Raw genomic sequence first — 24,544 nt, 5'->3', positions numbered from 1 at the left:
GGGGGGTCGATGCTCGCGACGAACTGGTCGCCAGTGCCCAAGCCCGTTGCCGTTTCTGTTTGTCCTCGAGGCCCACGGTAATTATTCACCGTCGGGTTTGGGCGCGCGGCCGCTGCGTCCACGCCATGGCGGGCATACCCCCCATTGTCTGCTGCTTGGGCGCTCCACCAGGCGCATTGTGTATGCTGCTATGGCGACGCTGGGGGTGGTCATGGCGCTGTCAGGCCCGATGTGGTTGGTCGACGGCACCCACTGGGTTCTTGCCCGGATCCACTAGCCCTGCCAGGGCGGGCTTAGTGAGGTTGGGCATCAACGACCTACACCAGACTCGAGCACTCTCTCACTCTCTCGCTCACACTCAGATGACTGTTCCCTGAGGCCGACTATCGCTGGAATGTGCCCTGCCATCGGCGGACTGCTCGCCCACCTGCCTGCGTGATCCGATTGCCCAGTCCAACACGAACATCATCCCGCGCTCGCCAAAGTGACTGGTGACAAGGCCAGACAGCCGTCCGATTGGAAGCCCAGGCGGTGCAGCTGGCACCTTTGCCCCAGGTCGACGTGATCGAGGGCGGATGACCAGCAACGCAGCAACAAACAACATCACGACACCAATTGCATGGTTTTGTCACCACTGTCCCACCAAGGGACTGCTTCCGCTTGGGCACAACTCCTGCAGGGTCGTGAATCAGGACTGTTTGTGGCTGTCTGCCACCAGGTCCCTGGACCCTTTGAACACGGCAATGCCCACCTCGTCCGTCATCATTTGAGCGCTGAGCCTCGTATGTACCGTGGCTCCGAATCTCCAACTTCTCACGAGGGCGTCGTCAGCTCTAATTATACCGGAGAAGCGGGCCATGTCTGAGCCTCACGACGGGGGCTCGTCTTGGTCGCCCAGATGCTGGTGGCTCTCGGCATTCGCAACGGCCTACGCTTCAATTTTCTGGGACGAGCTTTGATTATCCGCAAAGTTGCGGCCGCGTTTCATGATACGGCCTTGGCTGCGCCAGCCGGCTGTCATGATCGGATCGCCGTCATCATCGCAAGTCTGAGGCGATCGGTCACGCTCCCTGGCCCTATTCCTGGCCTACCCCAGAGTCGATCGGTGTCACTTCCCCTTCTGGCATGCCTCCTCTTGCCCTGGTCGTGCACATGCCTGACTGCGCCGGACGCCATTGTAAGCTGCGGCACCAACATGGAGACCGTTGCACGTTGCTCGTCGTGCCCATTCTCCACGAAGACAGACATGTTTATTTTGCTCGTCAGATTTTCACAAATGGAAAATGACAGGGATCACGCGTCGAGCTGCGGCACGCGGCACGGCGAGATGTGCCTTGTCGCTGCCCCTGTTGTTGCGGTGTAGGGCCCTGGGACGCAATAGCCGAGAATAGATCGCCCAGTGGGGCACCCTTCTTTGAGCGTCTTGACCCTGCCTGTTCCAGCTTTTTTCGGACTGATACCAACGAGAGTGGAAGCATTTATGGAGCGCGTCATTCACAACAACAGTCTCGACCGGGCCTTGCCGTCGACGCCGTGCCCGTTCGCAGAGTTCTAGCGCAGACCCTCTCCTTCTTCTTCTCCTCCGCGGTTTGCCCCTCCTATCTCCATCAAGGGCGACTCGAGGGCAGGTTTTCCACTGCAGTTGCGCTACATTCGATCCAGGTCCCATCTGGCATGGGTATCCCGACTTACACACTGCAACACCACGCTAGTGTCTTATGCCTCCCAGACTAGAGCCGGGAAGTGCCCTCGATCTTTATGTCGCAAAAACTGCGGCCTGCCGCCAGCCATCGCACGATTTTGAATTTTTTCCCACTCTGCCATCGCTCCGAGACTGGCCGGGATGTCTGCTCCCACTACTGAATTTTTTTTCCCTCTCTCTATTATTCCCTTAAGTCTCGCCAAGATCCGCAACAGGACCCTTTTCCGCCTGGCTGCACAAGCCCGTGAGCCAGTCGTTCCCTCGCACGGTCGAGGATGACGTACGTTTGCTCACTGCACTGCAAGGTTTAAGGCTGGCGAGCCGCTTGCGAGGCCGAAAACTATTCGTTGCTGCTGCTGCTGCTGTTGTCGTTTCGAGTCTAAACATGCAGTCACTGCTTCCCAGCTGCTGCTGCTCACACTCGCCGCCAATGGCCCGCACCCAAAAGGCCGCCCTTCACGTGCAGCAGCGCTCTCCAATTCCTCTCGTTTCAGATCTCGCAGTTGGGCATTGGCGGCCGCGGCGGTCTCGACATGTGGCCGGGCCCGAAACTCGTTCTCGGGGGTAGAGATACGACCTACCCACCGTCACCGTGACGTCCATGGCTGTCACCACCTGCCCGAGGGAATCTTCTACCTGTGCGCATACTCTCCGAGTCCCAAGATGCAGGAACGGGGGCCATGGTCTGCTCCCACCCGTGCCTCGGACAGCGGGCCACAAAGGTCAGAAGAGCCAGTCATCTTCATTTGATGCCGCCTCCAGCAAAACGGCCGCCTGCTTTCCAGCCTCCCTAGGGGCACTGTGAAGACTCGCGAGCTCCCTTGTAACATACCATTACCTATGGCATCCCTGTGTTCTCGTGGTCTCGTGGGTAGTACGAACCACTGCATTATCATTGCAAGGGTGCCTCTCGGGAGTAGTGACTGTATACAAAGCATGTGCATATGGGAGCATGTTCATGTGTAACCCACCTGGGCACCCGGCCAATTCCAATCCGACGATACAGACGCGCGTGCGGGCCACAAGGGAACGATCGCCAGGACGCAGGGCTGGTCGTGCATCGTGCTCTGGTTGTGGGTTTGGCTGGCTGGTTGGCTGGTTGCTTGCTTGACCCGTCGCAAGAACTCCGAGCGAGTCTCCGGCTACCGAAAACCAGAGAAAGCGGGAAATGTGGGAAACACCCAGGACCGCTGCAAGTCCTCAGAGTGCTCGCTTACCATACGTAGGCGTCGCTGCGAATTTGTCACAAGCTTTTTGTGAAGGAATGAAGCATCTGACGTGTGGATGTTGCGCCTCGGTCCCAGAGTGTCCTTTCCAATAGTGACCGCAACACGACTCCTGGGCTGCTACCGCAGAGCAGCATGCGCCCACGTCACCACCACAAAGATGACTCCCCTCTCCTTCCGGCCACGAGACCGGGCGCGTGAAGACAGCGACACAAGTCACCAGGTCGGCCCCATCGGTAGAGAACACCACAGGTAGGTGGTATCTTTCGCGGTGGTATCTTCCGGGCAGGAGACTCCAGCATTGGGCGCGCGCGCGTGGCGCGTTGCGGGTTCTCCGTGACGACAAACAAGCCGGGCAAGTATCTCTTGCACAGCTCCCATAGCCCAGTCCCGGAGGCCCGGCGGTAGTAGCCGTGACAGACAGGCATGCCCGTCGAGTTTGCTCTGCGCGTATCGTGCCATTCATTGTACCCAACCGCGAGCACCCTGAATGGCTGGCTGGCTGGCTGGCCCAACGATACATCCAGGGCTCCCCGTGAAAGCGGTATGGGCCGGCCAATGTATCAGAGTAGATATCGGTCCTCCGGCTCCAGCTGTGAAGCGAAGCGAGTCGAGAGCTGACTAAAAAAAAATCGGCCATGTATCAGCGCAGAAGGAAAAGACGAATAGGACCGCCGTCCGGGTCTTCCGGTATCTTCCCCCTTCTCCTCGGGCTCCAAAATCGCATTTGCGAGCAATGGGGGAGGGAAAACTAAAGAATGGGCCAGGGGATGGAGGACCAACGGACGGATGAGGGGCAGTCACCACCAGTCAAGTCGTTGGGCACAAAAGAAGACTGTCGGTTTGTGACTAGCGGGCCGCTCTGTATGCGACCGCGTGGGACCCCATGGATCACGGACGTCGGGCGCGGCGCGTGCGCGCGCGTGTGTGTATGTGTGATGAATGGTTGTTGCATAATCACTGAGAAGCCTGCCGAACGCAGAAGGTACAGTCAATGCCCTTGTGCCCATCAATCTACCTTGGCTTCACCTTGGATTCGATATCGCTGGAGGGGTCTGAACCCCAGTGCTCGCTCCAGAACGGGTGGACTGATGGGCAATGTACCTACCTTGACCATACTTTTCTGGTCAGAGGCACACACGGACAACCTCGGCCAACCACAAGCTTGAAGAAAACAGACAAGTGGGCGTCGTTGGGGGCCGGCTGAGATTCAGATTGGTGAGACGACAGCCTGCAAGATAGCCAGTCAGAGTTCAGGTTCAAAAAGGCGGTGTGGGCGGCAGTCTCGGGTTCCTCCTCTGAATGTCTGTAACAGAGGGCAAACACCATCAGCTGGAAACCAAGATCTATTGAAACGAATGCTGAAACCACAGAGATGAGGTGCTCACGCACGAATCTGTGCTTGGTGAAGGACGATCATAAAATGTTGGTCTGAGTTGTGTTTGCGATGGCTGTCGTGGCATCGTGTAAGCTCTCAAGCCCGATGCAATCAGTCTCAAGCACTCCCTTGAAGAAATGCGCTGAAACCATGCATTGATCGGGCCACTTTTAGACTCGAGGCCGCCGATTCAGATCTCCAGTGTCTCGAGATGAGACTGACTGCCTCGTAGAAGTGACATCATTGACTCCAGCTCCCAACCTCCTCCTTCCAAGCTCGCAATTCCGTCCCAATTCCCAAGCTCAGAAACGGTACGTTAGTCAAACAGTCAGGGTAATCCACCACAATGTGACAGGGACAAACGCAGGCCCCATGTTCGAAGCTCAGCCGTGATCGGAGAATTGAGTCATCTCATGATACTGCCCATGTTCCTGTACAGGAGATCATCTCGAAGTTTCCAGGAAGACCAGGGGCACCTGTCATGTTGCAGAATCGTACATGCCGCATTGCATGCACTAGCGGTTTCATCAAGCATGTGTCTTTTTGTCCCCAAGATAGCCATATGTAGCTCGTGGACGAACTGCCACGTGCTGTGCTTTCATTCCCCGTCGTCGTCGGTCTACATACTCGCTTCACATGTCCTTCTGGTCGGCAGATGGGCCAGAACTAATGGCGGTGATATCGTTACGTCGACTGCTTCTGGTGAGCCTTGGGCACCAGCATGGCCCCTGCTAGATACCGCCTGTTCCAAGTCCTTCCTCTGACAGGGTCTCAACAACCAATGCGTCCTCCGGCAGCGATCCGGCCCAGTCGCCACCATTCTCTGGCAGGTCGAGTCGGGGCTGATCCACGCGGTGTGCTTGGAATCGGTGGCAAGATCCGTGGCGGTGAGCTTTATCCCTGCTAAATCGTCCCGGAACGAACCATCCGGGAAACGCGTCGTCTTCCGCGCCCGTTTCCACGGAGCTGTGTTCACCGGCCAACGAAGGCTCCTGTCTGGTATCGAGTATGCGAAAGTGAAGCAGCTATTACCTCGTGCCATGACGAGATGTACGAGAATTATGCGGAGAACATCATGACGGAACGTGTGTCAATGCCTATTGAAAATCCCACAACTTCGCTAGGAGCGTGTCTTCCGCCTCGGCACCAGCTTCTTGCGGCAGGAACACTCTCTTGGGTATCATGAATTCAACAACGGGTGGCTTGCGGATCTGCTTTGCGAGCTCGGCGTCCAACAGCTAAGCCAGAAATGTCAGTATCATTTTCTGCTGCATCTCGCATAAGGGTAAAAAAAAAACTTACACTGCTGTAAGAGTGGTCGAGGAAATCCTCCACATTATATGACTGCTTCGTGAATTGCTCCGAGATGATCTTGGCTATTGTCGCCACGTTCGGGTGGTAGTGGGACTGGAGCTGGACGATCTCCCACAGAGAGCTCTCGATGGCCTCCGTCTCCGTAGGATCCTGCTCGTTCTCCAGGAAGGGGTCCACGAACCCATCGTTGGCTAAAGCTTCTTTCTCCTCCGGCGTCCTTAGAACCCGGTGCATCATGAATGTGCAGCCAGGGTGCTTCTTGAAAAGGTTGTAGATCCAGGGGATCACCGAGACTATCGCGGCAGGTGGTGCATTCAAACACAAACGACTGATACGCTTGATAAAGCTGGCGACCAAAACAGCCGGTAAGTGGGTTGAGCTGAGGAAGGTGTCCAACAGTCGAAGGAAGCGGGACCGATGCTTTGAGTGGAGGATGTCGGCATCCAAAAGTGAGTATAGTTTGCGGTAGAACGAGGGATAGTCGAGGTTGCGCTCCTTGATGAGATAGAAGACACCTGACAGTGCTAGCAGAGAGGTTGCGCCTCCAGCATTGTACGAATCTGTCAAGAAGTCCATGAGCAGCTCTGGTTTCGAGAACCACGGCGCAATGGAACCAGTCATTATGCTGAGCACCTTCTTCCGTTGCTCGCGAGACATTCCCAGCGCCAATACTGCCAGCCAGGCCTCCTGCGCTGCTCTTTTCTGTTGGTGGAAGGAAGTGACCGGGTGGCCCTTCCTTTTGGGCGCCTCAATATAGAAGTCGCCCATCTGCTCCATGTCGTCGGGTGCGTCTTCGAAGAAGGCCATTATCTCGAAAGCTTTATCAAACAAATTGGACTCGATATCTTCTTCGGACTCGGCGAGAATGTCCCTGCATATTGGTCAGCATCGTGGAAGTGAGTAGAAGTGGCACGTCCAGCATACTTGAGAGCCTTGAAAGTGTAGAACTTGATATCCGCGTATTCGCCCAGGTACTTCTCACAAAATTCGTCCCGTACGTCTTCGGAGCCATTGTGCACAATCTCCCGCACAATGTCAGAGAGGAAGACCTTGGGGAAAGTGTATTCCGATTTGTCGTTGCTGTGCTGGCTCTCGGCCTTGAGGATGCGCATAGCCAACGTCAGGGCAGTCGATGCGGTGGTCTCGTCCCCTAGAGCACTGACGACGAGCTTTCTATAGTCGCCCAGTCTGCTCTTGAGCCATTGTACCACCACGACTTCCTTTTCTGACTGCCCGGTTGCTCGCAGCAGGTGTCCGCCAGCTAGCAACCGAAGGAATACTCGGCAGAGGGAAACTGTGGCGAAATCAGCACTATCGGCGTCTTCTGTGCCCTTGGCAATCTCGAGCAGCTTTGCGATGTTGTTGTAGTGTTTCTTGGATTCGAGGATCTCGCTCTCGAGGCTCAGAATCTGAGCCTGCTGGGTCGACCCTTCATCTTCGCTTTCGCTGTCGCTGTCGGCCTTTGCGCGCTTGTTCGACTTGACAGAGGACTTTGACCTCTTTCGCTTAAGCGACTCGTCTGCTACGACGCTTGGCATGGTGGCGTCCGTTGTTCTGAGCCCAGCGTATGTATCGGGACAGGGTGAAAGGCACGCGATCGAAGCTTTGCGTGTCCAACACCTTTCGAGAAAGTCGTTATCGCGAGCCTAGTGTTGTTGCGATACGGCTGCTGGTCGCAAAAAAGTTTCGAGCGGGCCTAGGCCGGACGAGCAGGGGTGCAGCGGAATCGGAATGTGGGCTTGGATGATAGCACCGGTTGTTACATAAGATTGCAAGGTCATGCAGAAAGGCGTTTTCCACTGTAAGCAGTATTAGGCATGCCGCACTGGATGGGGACGCCTGCCCAACTTTACCCGAAGTTATGTAACTAGACGGAAATGGCCGGCGAGTGGAGCACGAGAGCGGCGTGTGTGCCAATCCCGTGCGAGCAACCACGCCCGCAGAGTGCTGGGTCCGCCAGCCCGGCTGCACAGCGGGCCAGTTCGTTAAAACCTCAAACTTCGGATTCCGAGCTTTGGCGTCGTCGACATCACAACCCCCTTCAACCGCCTCATCCCGCCATCGATCTCACAATGGCTTCTCGCGTGGCCAAGACCGCCCTCGGTAAGCGCACCCGCCGCGCCCGCGCAGTGTCTCGCGGCAATTGACCCCTCTCGAGGGCCGCCCGGTGTGTGTGCCTGTTGCTAACGTGCGCATCCATTGCCAATCCTGCAGGGGCTGCCCGCCTCCGACCGACCGTCGCCCAGCGCGCCCTCCCCGCCATCGCCAGCCTGACGGCGACCCGGCCGGCGTCGTCCAACGTGCCCCAGCAGGAGCCCAAGGCCAAGGCCCAGTCCCTCATCGACTCGCTGCCGGGCAACTCGATCGTCTCCAAGACGGCCATCCTCTCCTCCGCCGCCGGCCTGTCCGCCTACGCCATCAGCAGCGAGTACTACGTCGTCAACGAGGAGACCGTCGTCGCCTTCTGCCTCCTCAGCGTCTGGGGCGCCCTTATCAAGTTCGGCGGCCCCATGTACAAGGAGTGGGCCGAGGCGCAGAACGAGAAGATCAAGGGCATCCTCAACTCGGCGCGCTCCGACCACACCCAGGCCGTCCAGGACCGCATCGCCAACGTCCAGCAGATGGGCGGTGTCGTCGACATCACCAAGGGTCTCTTTGAGGTCTCCAAGGAGACCGCCCAGCTCGAGGCCAAGGCCTACGAGCTCGAGCAGAGCACCGCCATCGCGGCCGAGGCCAAGACCGTCCTCGACTCCTGGGTCCGCTACGAGGGCCAGGTCAAGGCTCGCCAGCAGAAGGAGCTTGCCGAGAACATCATTGCCAAGGTCCGCAAGGAGCTTGAGAACCCCAAGGCCCTGGCCCAGATCCTCCAGCAGAGCGTAGCGGATGTTGAGAGTACGTCATACCCACGTTGCCCTTTTCCTTTCCTGGCTCATCATGCCGGAAAACATTGTCACTAATCTAATCAACTACAGGAATCGTCTCCTCCAAGGCGCAGTAAATCACCCCCAGGGAATAGAATTGTTATTTTTCAGACAAGGTCTTCTTCCAGAGACGTGCTTGCGTGCTATACATCACTCATCATAAAAAGCGCACTTGCGAAGCCCAAAGAAAAACGAGTCTTCCCTTTGTTATCATACCACGTTGTTGATCTCACGCATATCGCGCAGAGACACCACAACCCCCCTGTGCAATAGTCAATCAAAGAAATGTCCTCTGAAAAGATGTGACGCAAATGGTGGTTCCAGTGTCGTTGCCGTTGTGATCCAAAAGTTCCGTCTACTGTGATTGCTTCCCGTGATCGATGAGACTCCATGAACGTTCCATGTCTATGGTTGCATGCTGTATCAATTCATCGAGCCATTCGCCTGCAAGCCATACACATACAGTTGTCATTCGTGCTCGCCCCCAACAACGACAAGTAGTACAACCTCCGCCCCAGCTGAAGATTCCAAGACCGCACTCTACCCAGTACCTCAATGAGACCACCCATGACAGCCACTTTACCAGCATTGATTATGCTCCCCTTGGAACATTCAACTTGACACCAATCACACCAAGCCGAGGCAGCCACTCGACTTGAATCCATCTCCCTTCCCGTTCTCCATCATCCCCACGCCCCAGTGAGACGATGGACACCTCGATTCGGAGAAGACCCGCCAAACCCCCCCGCCCCCCAAACAACAAGTTGTATATCAATGCACTGCTCGAGACTTGGAAACCGACGATCCATAGAGAGAAAGACCCCCCAAAAAGGACACATAAAGTATAAGCAATTCTAAGAGAGCTACTCGTTTCGCAGACCACGGAGCTTTGACCTTCCTCTATTCGCCACTTTGTCGTTCGTCCTTCCCGCCCGTATGCTCACAGGGGTGATATTGCCCCGAATGTGTTTCATCGGCTGGCTCGCAGTCATCACATGAGCAGAACGTATATGTACTGAAGAAGTACTATGGAATGGACATCAACCACAAAAGGCATGACGTCTTCATGCCAGAGGTGGAAGGGAGACCTTTTAAAAGTACTTCTGTACTCTCATGACGCTCGTTGCACGCTCGCCGGGCAGGCTTCTTGCACCTGTCAACCCAGCAAGATCGAACATCACGACTTCACCATGGAAAAAGAAATATCGGAGCATAGGAGTTCAAATGTCAAATCTCATGTCTGAGATTCGAAAACCTCCTTTCTGAAATCTGTCTACCGTGGTTCTATATCCAGTATGCATTTCTTCCCCATTGCGCCTGCCATCAAACAGATATCTTCTATGGTCGTCCCTCGCTAGTCAGCGGTTAGATGTATAATCGCCGTCGACCCGATTCGAATGCACCAGAAACTCATAGTCCTTGGTTTCCAATAGACTCCCAGAGAGCTCACTCTTGTGGATATCCTGGACTCCGTATTTGTTGTCCGCCAATTTGGCAAAAGGCCATCTAATCCCTGCCAATTGTCTTGTTGCCTGCCCGTTCTTTGACCTGCTTCTGGTGCCAAATGACCCACAGGGTCAGAGCAATGCCAATACCGCATGCTAGTAGTGTTGCTTGATAAGCAGCATAGTAGCAATAGAGGCCTTCCTCACATCCTCTGCTGCCGTCAGCCTCAACGATGGAGTGCGCATCAAAGACAGAACCGTAGAAGATGTTGAAGACATTGCTGGACAACACTGGCGACAATGTCATGGCGCCCCAGTTCTACATACTGTCAGCAAAGGGGGTCATCCTTCCGGGCATGGCCCAGCAGCAAGGGAAAGGGCTTACCTGAGATAGGCCGTGAATTCCAAAGCTTTCGGCAACAATGGAGGGGAAAACGCCAAAGAGGAATCCATAACCCAAGCCACTGAAACCAGAGACGAAGCCAAGAAAGTGAGGATTTTCAATGTTGAGCGCACATATCTGCGCAACAGTGAAGATGCCCGAAGCAACAACGAGACACCAGATCCTGCTGGCGTGCAACGATTTGACAAGGAAGTCCGATCCTACACCGCTCAGAAGACGACCGAAGAAGCTGCCAACCGAGAGGATCGACACATGCAGCTGCTGATTCAGGGCGAGCTTCTTGTCGTCAATTGAATTATCCCAATGCTTCCACAGAGCAGTGGCGTCATTGCCAATGTTACTAGTTGGGTCTGTGTTAGCCCACGAGCGAGCTAGAATGGTGGCGAGCATCTTACTTGATAGTCATCAGTCCTATGCCGGCCAGCAGTGCCATGATACTGAAGAGCTGCCAGAACTCTACATTCTTCAAGAGTTTCACGCCGCGGATATCTAGACGGTGGGAGAGTTCCAGATCAACACTGTCCTGCACTAACACATCACCCGGTAATGTCGACACGGCGGACTCAGAGGACATGAGAGACGACGTCTCATCGACGTCTTCGCGGGCATCGGGAGGGGCTCGACCAGTGGATTGCTGTGGCCGGCTTGAAGACTCCGCGATGTCGGTCCCCTCGGGGTAATCTGCTGTGATGGCTTGCTGCCCAACAGCGCCGGCAGCGCCAATAGTGGTGGTGGCTGTGTTGTTCTTAAAGTCTTGTGACATACCAGGTTCGAGATCAGGGCCGCCGCGCTGCAGCTTCGAGTCGTGCGACTCGGTGCGATGGAGGACTTGGGAATCTACCAGGTCGTCCTGTTCGGGCACAGCGTGGTAAGTGGATGGTGTTGGTGGCAGCACCCTCAGAAAGAAGAATCCAGACAGAGTCATGGCAAAGGTGCCGAAGGCGAGTAACGCCAGGAACTTGCTGGGGTTTCCAGGGAAGCAGATGGAGCCGACGAGGGAGAAGAAGAATGCGCTGAGCCCAAAAGCTGCAAGAGGGAACGCAGTAGCCGTGCCACGATGGTGAGGCCAGTTCAGGGCAGACGTTTTGACAGCAGCAGCGAAGGCCATGCATCCGCCAAGACTGGACAGTCATCAGCTCAACCCAACGACCTCGGAAGTGAAGTAACAGCATGATTATACTTACCCTGTCAGCAATGAGCAGAAGCAAAGCCATGGCACCGAACCTTGGCCAGCCTCATAGGCAGTATGGAGCGGGTAATACCCCAGACCCAGTAATACAGAGCCCACAGCCACAGCAGGCCTGGGCCCTTTGGCGTCGACAAACATGCCGGTTAGGATACCGAAGAGGTACATGCCTAGATTGCCAGCCAGGCCGATGAGATTTGACTCCGTCGCCGACAGGTGCAGCTTGTCGGCGAACTGGGGTGCCCATGCCGAGTACACATACTGGATGCAGATAAGTCAGCATCCGACCAACTAACCGACTAAACAACAGGACATGGGCAGCCGCGTAGACGACGCTTTTTTGCAGCAGGGCTTACATTCGTTCCACAAGCGAGCGATATGATGGTGGCGGCGGCACTCGACACGAGCCGAGCCCTCTGCGCGTTCCGTTCGTGCATGGTGGCCACGGGATGGTAGATGAAGTCGCGAGCGGGCTACGAGGATTCGATCATCGCGAGTCCGGCCAGCTTCTGATCACGTGCGCAAAAGACCTGGGTCTTTCTGACGATGCTGGAGTAGCCTCAGATAGCGTTGTGGCAAGGGGTCGCTGTCAACTAGTGCTAAAGCTCCGGGCGACGTTTGTAGGGAGGCCGGCTTCGGAGTGGGAAAGCCGGCTTGGACAAGTGAGTCTGGCGAGCGACACGGCCTCCTTTCCCGGCGGCTCAGAACAGATGCGTGTCTACGGTATCCTCAGGAGGAGGTATGCAGGACTCGAGAGCACAAGATGGAAGAAAAAGTGCTGTCGCTGGGCGAGATGGAAGCCACGGGTGTAGTGGGAGTTGTGGGTGACTGGAGCGAGGTGGTGTCGCGGATGTCCTATCTAGTGCCAAAGGGAGAAGGTACCGCAACCGCAATCAAGCAGGTACCAGGCCAGGTCTGCTTGGTGGGACGGTACCTGTGCGGTGCCTGAGCGCCCGGTCCGGTCGCTGCAGGTGTCTCAATGCTTATCGCATGCACGCGGCTGCGCAGGTCGCCGACTCAGGCGGGCAGCGGGGAGGGCTCAGTGAGTGGACGCGGTAATTCACCGGTAACGATGACCTCTCGTGCCGCTGCTCAGCCCGCACTTCCAAGGTTCCAAGGTTCTCCAACATGGACATGCGACGCGGGCGGAGCAAGGCGGAGAGAGAGCCGGGGCGCAGAGGACCGTGTCGTAAATGGTCGATGGACTGTATGAGGCACTGTGTGTGGTGCATGTCTGACGTAACCCGCTGCGTGGCTTGGGCCCTTTGAGTGCTTGCCTAGCGTACAGTAAAGGCCTGGGCCAGACCCGCTCTCGGCGCGCAACTGCGCCCGCCTTCCCGACCAGCAGCGAGCGGGCTTGTCGCAGACCTCAGGTCACGGGCACTTCCTCCTCTCCCAACCTCCAACGCTGCCAATCGTCAACATCAACAACGGGCGACCCCCGACGTCAAGCTGTTGCTGCCGCTCCCCCCTCATCACCGGCTCTCAATAATTTGGCTTGCTGTAGATCGGCGCCCACCGCATCTTAACCATGGGCGCTCTGCTCTCGCTCCCGCTGCTGGCGGTCCCCAGCATGGGCACTGTACGTCGAGCTCGCCACTTTCCTTCCACCACCCGAACCTGCTCGTCTCGTCCAGGCTGCTAACAATCGCGTGCCTTCGCCCACAGATTCTGTCCGTAGGAGCTAGCTGCTGCGGCGCAGCCACCTGCTCGATGGTCTGCAGCGCCTGCGGCAAGTGCGGCAACAGTGTCGCAACCCGTCTCGCATATGCTCTCATCCTCCTTGTCAACTCGATCCTGTCCTGGATCATGCTCACGCCGTGGGCCATCGAGAAGCTCAACCATCTTACCCTCGACTACGTCAAGATCAACTGCCCGGATGGCAAATGCCACGGCTGGCTCGCCGTCCACCGCATCAACTTTGCCCTGGGCATCTTCCATCTACTGCTTGCCGGTCTCATGTTCGGAATCACGTCGTCCAAGAACCCCCGTGCCGCCATCCAGAACGGATACTGGGGTCCCAAGGTCATCGCTTGGCTTGCCTTCATCGTTCTCTCGTTCCTCATCCCCGATGCGTTCTTCCAGGCATGGGGCAACTACATTGCATTCTTCGGCGCCATGCTGTTCCTCATTCTCGGTCTCATCCTCCTCGTCGACCTGGCTCACAACTGGGCCGAGTTCTGCCTCGAAAAGATCGAAAACACGGAGTCACGTGTCTGGCGTGTTGTGCTCATCGGATCTACGCTCGGCATGTACGTCGCCTCGCTCGTCATGACCATTGTGCAGTACATCTTCTTCGCCAAGTCTGGTTGCTCGATGAACCAGGCAGCAATCACCATCAATCTCCTCTTCTGGCTCGTCATCTCCTTCGTCTCCGTGCACCCAACGGTCCAGGAGTACAACCCCAAGGCTGGTCTTGCGCAGGGTGCCATGGTCGCGGTTTACTGTACATACCTCACGATGTCTGCCGTCTCCATGGAGCCTGACGACAAGAACTGCAATCCGCTTCTCCGTGGTCAAGGCACGCGCACAACTTCGGTCGTGCTCGGCGCCATCGTCACGATGCTGACCGTTGCTTATACCACAACCCGGGCTGCCACTCAGAGTCTGGGTCTAGGCAACAGCAGAGGAGGCATCAAGCTCCCCGAGGACGATGAGCACGACCTGGTGACGCAGCAGCCTGGCCGCCGCGAGATGAGAGCCGAAGTACTCAGACGAGCCGTCGAGGAAGGCAGTCTCCCAGCCGATGCGCTCCTGTCTGACGACGAAGATGAGGACAACAGCGGCAACACCAAGCACGACGACGAGCGAACAAGGACGCAGTACAACTATTCCGTCTTCCACATCATCTTCTTCCTGGCCACTTGCTGGGTCGGCACGTTGCTGACGGGAGCCATGGAGGGCGACAGGCATCCAGATGACTTGAGCAATAACCACGGGTTCGCCACCGTCGGTCGGACATATTGGGCAAGCTGGGTCAAGATTGTCAGCGCCTGGTTGTGCTATCTTATGTACATCTGGACACTTGTTGCGCCCATCGTCATGCCGGACCGCTTCGACATGGACTAGATGGTCTTTGCGAGTCTTTCAGGTCTCGAACAACCTTTTACATAAAAACATACCAACAAACACGTATATAGCATGATCAAGAATAGTGCCTTGATTGGAAGTCGAAGGAAATCGGGAGTGTACGAGGAGCCTCGTTTTAGATACCTTGTTTCGCATCAGTTTTGCATCAGCAACAATCATATCAAGTTTGAGCTTTGCTTTCCCTTCCCGGGTACTGCGGTCCTCGTTCATGCGATATAATGTAATAGTAGTACTCGATCCTTTGGTGCAACTGATACTATCGACACAGACTTCAAATTCCACAACGTAGACAAAACAAAGCGATCACATCCAAACCCAACTGCGAACGGACGAGTTGATGGAGACTCAGAACACCAGGGCGTGATGTCATGTCATGTCATGTAAGAGAAGACGGGTCCTCGCTGATTCATATTTTTTTATCCTCTTTCTTTGAAGAAAAAGGAAAAAAAGAAAGGCGGCATATGGGGCACCAACACCTCGCCTTGTAGCAGAGAACGTCATGGCACTTTCTTGGGCACGGGAAAGTCCGCGTCTTGTTCCAAGAGTGTGTATATTAAAAATTAAAACGAAAACGTCATGATAAGCTAGGACGGACCGTTTCCGTCAGAGTGTCTTTAATTCCTCGATTCGCGCTGCATCCCACCCGATCAGCTGTTGCTATGGTGCCTTGTGGTGGTGCTGGCCCCGGCTCTTTTCGCTGCTGCTGAAAGCCGCCGCTGCAGGGTCCGTGGCTGGTAATGAAGGGCTTCTCGCGCCTGTGCTCGTGCCTCGCGCCGCGTTTGTCGCCATAGACTTGACGTCGCCCGCCTGCTGGGCATGCTGCCACTGACGACGACCCCAGCTGCGACCTCCTGTAATATGCAGGATGACGAACCAGGCAACAATTAGATTGACCAGATGGTGAAGTACGTAGGTGTACGAGACGCCGTATATCGCGGCGAAAAGGGACACCCCAAACAGCATCGCGTTAGTCCCGTGGCGGAGAGGACTCGTGACGCGAGGGATCATACTGCCCGTAGTCATCGTCTCGACGAGTAGGATAAACGGTAGAATGGACAGAACATTGTGGTGTGAGGAGAAAGGCATGAACCAGTGTACAGCCAGGTTGCGAATCCAGACGACCAGTGTGGGGATATTGATGGGAAGTATCCAGAACATTAAAAGAAAGATGGAGTGTGCATAATTGCTGAAGTTGGTGTTGTACGTGGAAGGTGTGTCGCGAGCGTGCCAAAAGGCTCGCACATCAGTCGAGAGTTGAACAAGACAGGCAACGACAAAGGCAAATTGATGCGGCACAGTCGTCGAGACAAGGCAGAGCAGGACAATTGTCGTGATAAGACGACGTTGACGTGTTGATGACGTAAATGAAGGCAACGGCTTCTCGCGTGCAGAATCGTCTCTGGGAGACCAGACAGGACGGGAGACAAAGTAGCCGTAGATGCTGCTGAAAACATAGACCAGGACCAGGACCAGGTAGTGGACAGCCACGCAGACGCCGATGCACACAAGCCCGATCATCGGTATCAAGAACCAGAAGAACGGATCCGCAGTGCCAGTCAGTAAATCATTCTGGCCAAAATTGGGCAGGGACTTATCGTGCCCTTTCAAGTATTGAAGCAGTGCATCAGGTGTGCGTGGATGACCGACAGAGAGTGACAGGCACGTCAGAGATAGCATCAGGAGCGGCAATGAGCGCTTCAAGCACATCTCGATGCTCTCAGAAAATGTAATGAACAGTCCTGTGCTGCTGTAGACAAGGAACTGCTTGCGCAGCACCATCGCAACCACCAACACTGGGAAGGCTGCAAACACCGTGCGGTATCGCATGTAGAGCTTGCCAAGACTAGCCATAGGGTCCACAGACAGACGGATTGTGACGCTCGACTTGCATGTAGGATCGGTCCACAGTTGGAAGCTCAGGCCGTTGTTGAGTGCCTTCTCATCTGCTGGAGGTGGCACGAATGGCGATATTCCGTGTAGGCTGACCTCGACGTGCTTGACGTTGACAAAGTACTTGGATTCGTATGGGCGCGTCATGTAGTGTCGCAGTAGTGGGGCGAACAGCTCATGTTCTGATGCACATGGCTCTCGCTGGAGCTCGAGATCATACGCAAGGAGACTGCTCTGCATAGACGGGACCTGAAGCTCGATAACCATAGGCCGGCCTGGAGGTAGATGTACTTCAAGCCCAGTGGTGACAAGCCGCCTGAGAGTAATGTCCTCGATTGAATGTGACAAGGATGTATCGCTGAACTCAGCCACCAGCCACCCTGGGGTGGGATGCTCGTTCCTATCCAAGATGGCCACAAATGCGTGATCCACAAGGTCACTCAGGTTGTACTCCAAGTACGAGAAAGGCGTGTACTGAGGCTCCCCATCACGAGAAAAGGGGTGCTGCGTAAGCTTCGTTGATGCTGGAAGCGGAACTACGTCAGCTGCCACATTCTGGCATGCGAGACGACTGAGACTGTGGTCCGGCCCGGAAAGATCGATGGCTGTTTGGAACGACTCATTTGAATCAGACGGTTCAATCGGAAGCAGACTGCACAGAAGCACTTCGAGGCCGCTCTGCTGGCCCGGTCGAGCCAGTCGCGTGTCGCTAAGGAGTGTGAACCTCTTGGATGTAGACGCATCGCTTGGGGGAATAGAGAGCAGCCGTAACCTCGATAACATCGACGATGCTGTGCCTAGACCTCGCAGAACGATGCGTTCGTCACGAACAACGGCAGAACTGAAATCTTCGTTCAGCGTAAGGAGCGTCGTTTGTGTGGTGGATCGCGCCGTCTTTTCCGCAATTTTCTCCATGCCCGTGAGCAGCCATTTTTTGAACACAAGCATCCGTTCGTTGAGGGGCTTGGTTTGTGATGATCCACGATTGTCAACAATCTCAAGAAGAGTTTTTGCGATGACTTTGCGAAACTGGTCACACCACATAATAGCCTGGTGGTCCATGCTTGTCCACACATTTGGTATCGAAGACGTGAACACAGTGAAACCGTGCGTCTCAGGAAGGATGGATTCTAGGCCGGCGTAGTCTGAAGGCACGACTGTATCAAGCCCGCCTCCTGCTATCGAGATCAGTGTAATGTCTCTCAGGGGGTTGCTGTCACTTTGGTTTGCAGCAAAAGACTGTCTCCAATATCCATTGATATCAGTGTAAATCTTTACGATCTGAGAGTCAAAGGTGACCGGCGGTCGAGCATGCGGCGTCGACATGGTCACGATGGTGTTGATGGAGGCAGCTTGGTAATTTGGCATGACAAGCATGGTCCGCGCTACGATGCCGCCCATAGAATGGCCCAGGATGATGACAGAGGTCGGGTCTGGAAGCCTCGGGTCACGTCGCGAGGCATTTGGGTCGGAATACAAGGACAAAATGTATCTGACTGCCTCGTTCAGATATTCTGCCTGATCAAGCATAGTCTGGCCATGGAATGCTGTAAAGTCCTCGTTGAAATCGACGCTGAAGAAGTCGAGATTCTTCACACCCGTCTGGGCCAGAACGGGGTCATGCCGCAGGACCTCGTGATAATAGGAGGCGCTTTCCGCTGCAATCGGCCTTACTTGCTTGTAACTGCCGGCATTGCCGGGGATGAACAGGACCGGTATGCCCGAAACCTTTGGACCAGCATACTCTTAGTGACCACACTCTGAATTAACACAACCATTTCCGGAGACTCACCTTGTGGTCGTAATCAACCCCTTGCTCCCGGTAGAGGTACAAGGAATATTTACTGGCGAACCGGGTATGTTCTGTATCGAAGCCGTCAAATCTGTAGTATGCTGGTCTCATGTAAGACATGCGGCAACCCTTGGTATCGCAGTGCATCGCGAAGGCGGAACTCAAGACACTGTACAACAGCGCTACCCCCACAGATGTAACGAGAAACGTGAGCAAGGACATGGTCCATACAGACTGGTACCATGTCCGGCCATTTTTGTACCGACTGCCTGTGGCTTGCGTATCCCGGACTGATGCAGCACCACGATAACGCAACAAAGGCAGCGATTGAGCCTTGATCTTGCCAGGACTGTCTTCTACAGCTCCGCGCAGCTTCTGATCAGGGCTCGTGCCATTGGATAGACGCTTGCGCTCCGCCGACGTCGGACTGCTTGGCCTGCCGTCACGAGGTTGACCTGTCCTCGTCGCCCGATGTCGCTCGCTCATGATCCTTCTGGGTTCGATGAAGGTTGAATGGCATTCATTTGCAGGTTCTAAGAGAGACCCTTATCTTGGGCGAAAATGCGTCGTACGTATCGGTTCGGGACGCTCGGAATAGCCGGGTGTGTGAAGGACCCCGAACACAGGACCGGAAAACGAGTCGCAGATGTGAACTTGTCTATGAGTAGACGCAGTCTAAGAGGCGGACACGAGCTTGAAGAGCGTGGAAGCTGTCGTGGAAAGTCTAGTCTAAGCGAGTCGTGGCGTGCAAGAACGAGCGGAGCAGTTATCTTTGGCCAGGTCGGATTGCTCTGACATTCGGTAGAGAGAGTGCAGCTGGCCGACTGGGCTTTGGTAGCGAAGGGCGGGAAACGACGAGATCCGGCGAGGGGCGCGGAGGAGGAGCAGGGGCACCACGAGTTGTCGATCGAGAGAACGGGATGGGAAAGGCTCGAGAAGCAGGATCGAGAAGCAGGAAACGGGGAGTGGTGGTGGTGGTCTTGCCGGATTGGATGGAGCGAGTCCAAGTCGCAAGCGAGCTAGGGCAGTCCCGCGAGCGCCTGCACGTGCGCGACAGGCCTTGGGGGTTGTTTATCGCTGCCGGAGCCAGAGCTGTCGTCATTCCCAGCGCTAGTTTTGCTCCGTACAAGGGCGGCTAGCAGGGGTGGGCCGCCCCCTCACGAGCGCCGCCGGTGCATCGTGCATGCAAGTGCCTCTCGTGGTGGTGAAGCTCAATCATCATCATCACACCTCAACACTCGGAGCCCCAGCTCCACAGGCAGAGGTTGTTCTCCAGCGGCCGGATCGCGCAGGCCCGCACTAGCAGAAACACACTTCCGCCACGTTACCGGTTTCTCGTTGGCCTCTGCTTCTTGTGCCTTGTTTTCCTTCTGGTTGCGGCGTGCTGCGGCCAGCTTTTAGGAGACAATAGCAACGGTGCGGAGGTCGTGAGCAGCCCGCTGAGTCAGTCATGTGCGGGTGGCTGGACGCGGGATGTAAGAGCGAGAGCGATGTTGCTACAGGAACAGGGAAGACGGGACGCAGGCCGGGCGGGCTGAGACGCAGGTCCCCTCGCTGCCTTTCCGACACCAAGTGAGGCGACAGGGGTTTCTTTTCGTGTGCTCCCCGTCGTGCAATTGGAGATGGTGTGCTGTTGCCTCGAGCCGAGCGGAAACAGGAATCCCATGCTGTCTAGAGGTCTGGGTGCGGGGAACTCTCAATGGTCCACGGGGCGCCATTTTGGTGGCTTGCTGCAACCTCGCACTGGCGGGAAATTCAGCCTGCCGTTTGGGGGAGCCTGAATGGGAGGGGGAGGATCCCGCAGCGCGGCCCCACCATTCCCACTTTACGCGTACCGAGACGCGTCTGGGGATGCCATCTACTAAGTCCGTGGCGACAGGGTCTCAATGGACACTGCCGCATTGCAGGCTGGAACATAGGACGAACGCTTTCCTTGGTAGCCTTCCGGGGCCATTCGACAGGCCAACACCAACCCATCTGGCCGATCAGTCTCGGCAACGGCTGGTCCCTATCTCGCCCTGACAGATGCCCGGCAAATTGCTATGGCTACCATCAAGGCCATCGAGGCCCAGACAGTACGCTAGAGGTCCCTCCTTCCACAGCTCCCTTGCGCGATCATGCTGACAGTGTGCAGATCCACCAAATACAGTCTGGGCAGGTCATTGTAGACCTGTGCTCCGTCGTTAAGGAGCTGGTCGAAAACAGCCTCGACGCCGGCGCTACAAGTATTGGTATGCTCACCACGGCTTCGACATGTCTCTCTGCCCGTGCTCGTGCTGACCAGGCCTCCGACCAGACGTGCGCTTCAAAAACCAAGGCCTCGATGCTATCGAGGTTCAGGATAATGGCTCAGGCATTTCCCCAAACAACTACGAGACGTTGGCTCTCAAGCATTATACATCCAAGCTTGCTACATACTCGGACCTGACAACTCTAGAAACCTTTGGCTTTCGTGGCGAGGCTCTCTCGTCCCTCTGTGCCTTGTCCACCTTTACTGTCACAACCTGCCTTGCTGCAGACGTGCCGAAAGGCTCAAAACTCGAGTTCGAGACGTCCGGCAAGTTGCGAAGCACGACCGTGGTCGCATCACAGAAAGGCACTACCATATCAGTAGAGAATCTGTTCAAGAACCTCCCCGTTCGCCGGAGAGAGCTCGAGCGCAACATCAAAAGGGAGTGGAACCGAGTCATAACCGTCCTCAACCAGTACGCGTGCATACAGACGGGCGTCAAATTTTCTGTCTCCCAGCAGCCAACCAAGGGCAAGCGCATTACCTTGTTCTCGACCAAGGGTAATAAGACCACCCGCGAGAACATTGTCAATGTTTTCGGAGCCAAGACTCTGACTGTCCTCATCGCGCTTGATCTCAAGCTGGAGCTGGAGCCCACCAAGGCACCTCTCCACCTTCGAACAGCCGGTGCCTCAACCACGGATACCACCGAGATACACGTGCGCGGCCATGTCTCTCGCCCAGCACACGGAGAGGGTCGCCAAACCCCAGACCGCCAGATGTTTTTTGTAAATGGTCGTCCTTGTGGGCTACCACAGTTTGCAAAAGTATTCAACGAGGTTTACAAGTCTTATAATGCATCTCAGTCACCTTTTATATTTGCGGACATTCAGCTAGACACACATCTGTATGATGTCAACGTGAGCCCGGACAAGAGGACCATCCTACTGCATGATCAGCCCCGAATGCTGGATAACCTTAGAGAGGCTCTGATTGAGCTCTTCGAGGCGCAAGACTATGCAGTGCCTTCCTCGACTCTGCTGTTAAGCAAGCAAATGCCGTACAAGAAGCCGCCCATGACTCGGGAAAGCATACTATCATCATTCAGGAATGACCAGAGTCAGGTCGAGACTGGTCAACCCGGCGGGTCTGGTGCCGAAGACCCTGCTTCGGTAGACGACGAAGAGGAACAGGGAACGACCGAGCCAGATGGCGAAATCGACACAAACATGCAGACACAAGCGAACCGGGCAATATCGATCAGCCAGTGGGCGCGGGACACGGCGGAAACAGCTCCTCATATCACCCTCGAAAATGAGCAGGAGCCGTCAGCAAAATTACTAGGCAAGAGCCAGGGAATTGAGGCTAGGCGAACGCAGACCTCCGACGACGACATTGGTAAACATCCTCCAAGTCTCGAGCCAGATTCAGATCCCCCTGATGACGGCACAGAGAATTCAGAAAGTCCAACAGGCGCCTTGATGCAAAAGCGGCGTGAGTCACCAATACCGGCCGTCGCACCACCTGTACACACAGCCGGATCCAGTGCATCCCAACTCTTTGCACCAGCGAGGTCTAAACGTCCTGCTCCCGAGCTTGCCACAATAACCATTGGCGATAGTACCGTCACCAGCATGCTCGGGGCGCCGTCCAAGAGAACAAAGACGACGCCAACAAGCAGCTCAATGCCAACACGTTCAAAAGGAAAAGCAAACATGCCTTCGTTCCAAGGACGACTTACACAGATGTTTGCAGCCTCGACTCAGAAGGCTCAGGACATAGATGAATCGTCAGAGGCGCCGATGTCAGGCCAAGATGACGATGTATCCGATACTGAGAGCGAGCAGCTTTTCGTGAAGGACGATGACGATGAGATCATGTCTAACAGCGAGCATGACGCGGACAAGGAAGCATCTGCTGACGAGGCAATGATGAACGAAGCCCGTATGCTAGCCAGTTCTGCTATTGATAGAGGTGCAAGCCAGGCTAGTAGTTCGGAGGCCCTGGCGGGAGAGCAGTCCGAAGGGAGCGATGAATCTGATCGGGGCAGTCATAACGAAGAAACAGCCAAAATTCAAGGGAGCGACTACGAAGACGAAGACGAAGACTTACAAGAACAAGAACCTGAGGAGCAAGCAGAGACAAAGTCGTCAGAGGAGGCACAGAAGCGCACGCAGACGTTCATGAAGGGTCCCATCCGGAAACATGCCACTCAAAATCTGCAGCAGACGTTGCGAGTCAATGAGAATGCCATAAAGAGCATGATGGGGTTTTCTGCAGCTTCAATATCGAAATCTTCCTCATTGTCTACTAGCAAGGAAGACCTGCCTGCTGCAGACAGGCTAGATGCCGAGGACGCGGAGACAAAGCTGTCCTTAACGATATCAAAGACCGACTTGCTGAGCATGAAGATCATCGGACAATTCAATCTCGGTTTCATCATCGCCGTCCGTGAGGCTAAGAGCCGGGTGAAGACGGACACTAGCATGGGCGACAGAGATGACGAGCTCTTCATAATCGACCAGCATGCCACTGACGAAAAGTACAATTTCGAGCGGCTGCAGGCCAGCACAGTAGTCCAGTCCCAGCGTCTCGTGCAGCCAAAGCAGCTCGACCTGACGGCCCTTGAGGAGGAGGTCATCAAGGAGAACATTCCCGCGCTCGAGGCCAACGGATTTCAGGTCGAGATTGATGAGAGCGGGTTCCACCCGGTCGGACAACGTGTGCGGCTGCTCTCTCTGCCTCTGAGCAGGGAGACCACTTTTGACCTGGCAGATCTCGAGGAATTGGTGTCCTTGCTGACAGACCATCACGAGATTTCTGCGTCCGCGGTCGTTACGCCTGCCCGCACCACCACCACCAACACTAGCGCTACGACCTCATCTCTGTTATCCCAGCTCGGAAGCGGCGCGATGCCGACAACGATCCCCCGCCCCTCCAAAGTCCGTAAGATGTTCGCCATGCGCGCTTGTCGGAGCAGCGTGATGATTGGCAAGGCCCTGACGACGAAGCAGATGGAGAAGCTCGTGCGGCACATGGGCGAGCTGGATAAGCCGTGGAACTGCCCTCACGGGCGGCCCACGATGAGGCATCTCTGCCGGCTCGGGGCGGGGTGGGACAAGATGGGCTGGACTGAGGGGCGGGACGTGCACAACCACGCCGATGGAGACGACGGGTATCTCGATACTGACGGTGGTGCTGATAATGGAAGAAGAGGCGGGAGAGGAGAAGCACGGGGAAAGGCTAGGAGTAAAAAGACGACGACAGATTGGGCTGCATACCTGCGAGCTTGAAACACCGCAATATATAAATGGCACGCATACACACACACACATATATATACATCACGTCAAGCTCGACTGGCGGTATAATCAGATGCACCAGAGCAAGCCCGTGCTTGACGAAAGGGAGAGAGGTTATACAACTGGGTATATACACATGGTCGAAATATCCAGTGCTGCGTGTGATCTGTTGAAGTCGTGCAGGGACGGGGGACCATGCTTCGACTCGTTCACGATCTCAATTATTTTTTTACAGGTCAGCAGCGAGGGCAAGATACGTCGGTCGTCACTAGTGTTGTATGGGTTAGAAGCACTGGAGAATGGCACTGTCACTGTTTTTTTGTTTTTTTTGGCAGCGTGAGAAAAGATCGCCATGAGCGTCGATTGATATATTCCTGAGTAATGGGGGCAGGATACATTTTGCATTGTGGAATTGGTGCATTCAGAGACGGTGGCAGTGGACATTGTGCGGAGTCTGGTATCGGGGACTCGTTAAATTTCTCAAGCTAGATGACATCAAGTTCTTTTCTATTCCCTCGAGGTGGTCTTATTAACAGATGACATGATTAGTACCAAAAACGCCATGATATCTTTGCAAAACACCGATTCCCTACATCGCACACAATCTCTCACCCACCCCGAGCCGCGCGCTCCGGCTCCAGTCTCACATGAACGTCGTTGATCGT

The 24,544-nt window shown here is 55.4% G+C and overlaps 8 protein-coding genes across 8 annotated transcripts; 4 read left to right on the top strand and 4 right to left on the bottom strand.

The window, feature by feature from the left end:
- Positions 1-818: 818 nt before the first annotated feature.
- Positions 819-1,386, top strand: B0I36DRAFT_322878 (uncharacterized protein). The gene has a single exon (XM_046153898.1). It carries the CDS (start codon positions 899-901, stop codon positions 1,361-1,363), a length of 465 nt encoding a protein of 154 aa, XP_046012635.1. The 5' UTR covers positions 819-898; the 3' UTR covers positions 1,364-1,386.
- An 893-nt stretch (positions 1,387-2,279) lies between these two features.
- On the bottom strand, positions 2,280-4,789 carry B0I36DRAFT_349114 (uncharacterized protein; the record flags this gene model as incomplete). Its single annotated transcript, XM_046156760.1, has 6 exons — positions 2,280-2,403; positions 2,541-2,625; positions 2,674-2,844; positions 2,920-2,975; positions 4,037-4,274; positions 4,744-4,789. The coding sequence occupies 6 exons, from the start codon at positions 4,787-4,789 to the stop codon at positions 2,280-2,282; spliced, it is 720 nt and encodes a 239-aa protein (XP_046012634.1).
- Positions 4,790-5,403: 614 nt separating this feature from the next.
- B0I36DRAFT_242218 (CBF/Mak21 family protein) lies at positions 5,404-7,158 on the bottom strand (the record flags this gene model as incomplete). Its single annotated transcript, XM_046149888.1, has 3 exons — positions 5,404-5,544; positions 5,609-6,491; positions 6,545-7,158. 3 exons carry the CDS (start codon positions 7,156-7,158, stop codon positions 5,404-5,406), a joined length of 1,638 nt encoding a protein of 545 aa, XP_046012633.1.
- Positions 7,159-7,593: 435 nt separating this feature from the next.
- Positions 7,594-8,840, top strand: B0I36DRAFT_322875 (uncharacterized protein). The gene is made up of 3 exons (XM_046153897.1): positions 7,594-7,723; positions 7,835-8,512; positions 8,593-8,840. Exons 1-3 carry the CDS (start codon positions 7,693-7,695, stop codon positions 8,616-8,618), a joined length of 735 nt encoding a protein of 244 aa, XP_046012632.1. The 5' UTR covers positions 7,594-7,692; the 3' UTR covers positions 8,619-8,840.
- A 1,207-nt stretch (positions 8,841-10,047) lies between these two features.
- Positions 10,048-12,012, bottom strand: B0I36DRAFT_374068 (major facilitator superfamily domain-containing protein; the record flags this gene model as incomplete). Its single annotated transcript, XM_046160243.1, has 5 exons — positions 10,048-10,305; positions 10,372-10,729; positions 10,785-11,510; positions 11,574-11,836; positions 11,932-12,012. 5 exons carry the CDS (start codon positions 12,010-12,012, stop codon positions 10,048-10,050), a joined length of 1,686 nt encoding a protein of 561 aa, XP_046012631.1.
- A 1,094-nt stretch (positions 12,013-13,106) lies between these two features.
- On the top strand, positions 13,107-14,644 carry B0I36DRAFT_362741 (serine incorporator; the record flags this gene model as incomplete). The annotated part of the gene is made up of 2 exons (XM_046158705.1): positions 13,107-13,157; positions 13,244-14,644. 2 exons carry the CDS (start codon positions 13,107-13,109, stop codon positions 14,642-14,644), a joined length of 1,452 nt encoding a protein of 483 aa, XP_046012630.1.
- A 678-nt stretch (positions 14,645-15,322) lies between these two features.
- On the bottom strand, positions 15,323-18,833 carry B0I36DRAFT_362740 (PGAP1-like protein-domain-containing protein; the record flags this gene model as incomplete). Its single annotated transcript, XM_046158704.1, has 2 exons — positions 15,323-18,283; positions 18,348-18,833. 2 exons carry the CDS (start codon positions 18,831-18,833, stop codon positions 15,323-15,325), a joined length of 3,447 nt encoding a protein of 1,148 aa, XP_046012629.1.
- A 1,428-nt stretch (positions 18,834-20,261) lies between these two features.
- On the top strand, positions 20,262-24,361 carry B0I36DRAFT_383852 (uncharacterized protein). The gene is made up of 3 exons (XM_046160975.1): positions 20,262-20,422; positions 20,482-20,578; positions 20,644-24,361. Exons 1-3 carry the CDS (start codon positions 20,390-20,392, stop codon positions 23,868-23,870), a joined length of 3,357 nt encoding a protein of 1,118 aa, XP_046012628.1. The 5' UTR covers positions 20,262-20,389; the 3' UTR covers positions 23,871-24,361.
- The last annotated feature ends 183 nt before the right edge of the window (positions 24,362-24,544 follow it).

The sequence above is a fragment of the Microdochium trichocladiopsis genome (assembly GCF_020744255.1).
Source record: "Microdochium trichocladiopsis strain MPI-CAGE-CH-0230 chromosome Unknown B0I36scaffold_5, whole genome shotgun sequence".
In the NCBI taxonomy this organism is placed as follows: domain Eukaryota; kingdom Fungi; phylum Ascomycota; class Sordariomycetes; order Xylariales; family Microdochiaceae; genus Microdochium; species Microdochium trichocladiopsis.
Note: the sequence above shows the minus strand (reverse complement) of the source record. Positions and strands in the feature narration are given on the sequence as shown.

Excerpts from the sequence above, each read along its gene's own strand:
- B0I36DRAFT_322878 (XM_046153898.1), top strand. The coding sequence starts at position 899 with ATGCTGGTGGCTCTCGGCATTCGCAACGGCCTACGCTTCAATTTTCTG.
- B0I36DRAFT_322875 (XM_046153897.1), top strand. The coding sequence starts at position 7,693 with ATGGCTTCTCGCGTGGCCAAGACCGCCCTCG. Across the intron at positions 7,724-7,834 it reads CGTGGCCAAGACCGCCCTCG|GGGCTGCCCGCCTCCGACCG; the intron begins GTAAGCGCACCC and ends CCAATCCTGCAG. Across the intron at positions 8,513-8,592 it reads GAGCGTAGCGGATGTTGAGA|GAATCGTCTCCTCCAAGGCG; the intron begins GTACGTCATACC and ends AATCAACTACAG.
- B0I36DRAFT_383852 (XM_046160975.1), top strand. The coding sequence starts at position 20,390 with ATGGCTACCATCAAGGCCATCGAGGCCCAGACA. Across the intron at positions 20,423-20,481 it reads AGGCCATCGAGGCCCAGACA|ATCCACCAAATACAGTCTGG; the intron begins GTACGCTAGAGG and ends GACAGTGTGCAG. Across the intron at positions 20,579-20,643 it reads CGCCGGCGCTACAAGTATTG|ACGTGCGCTTCAAAAACCAA; the intron begins GTATGCTCACCA and ends GCCTCCGACCAG.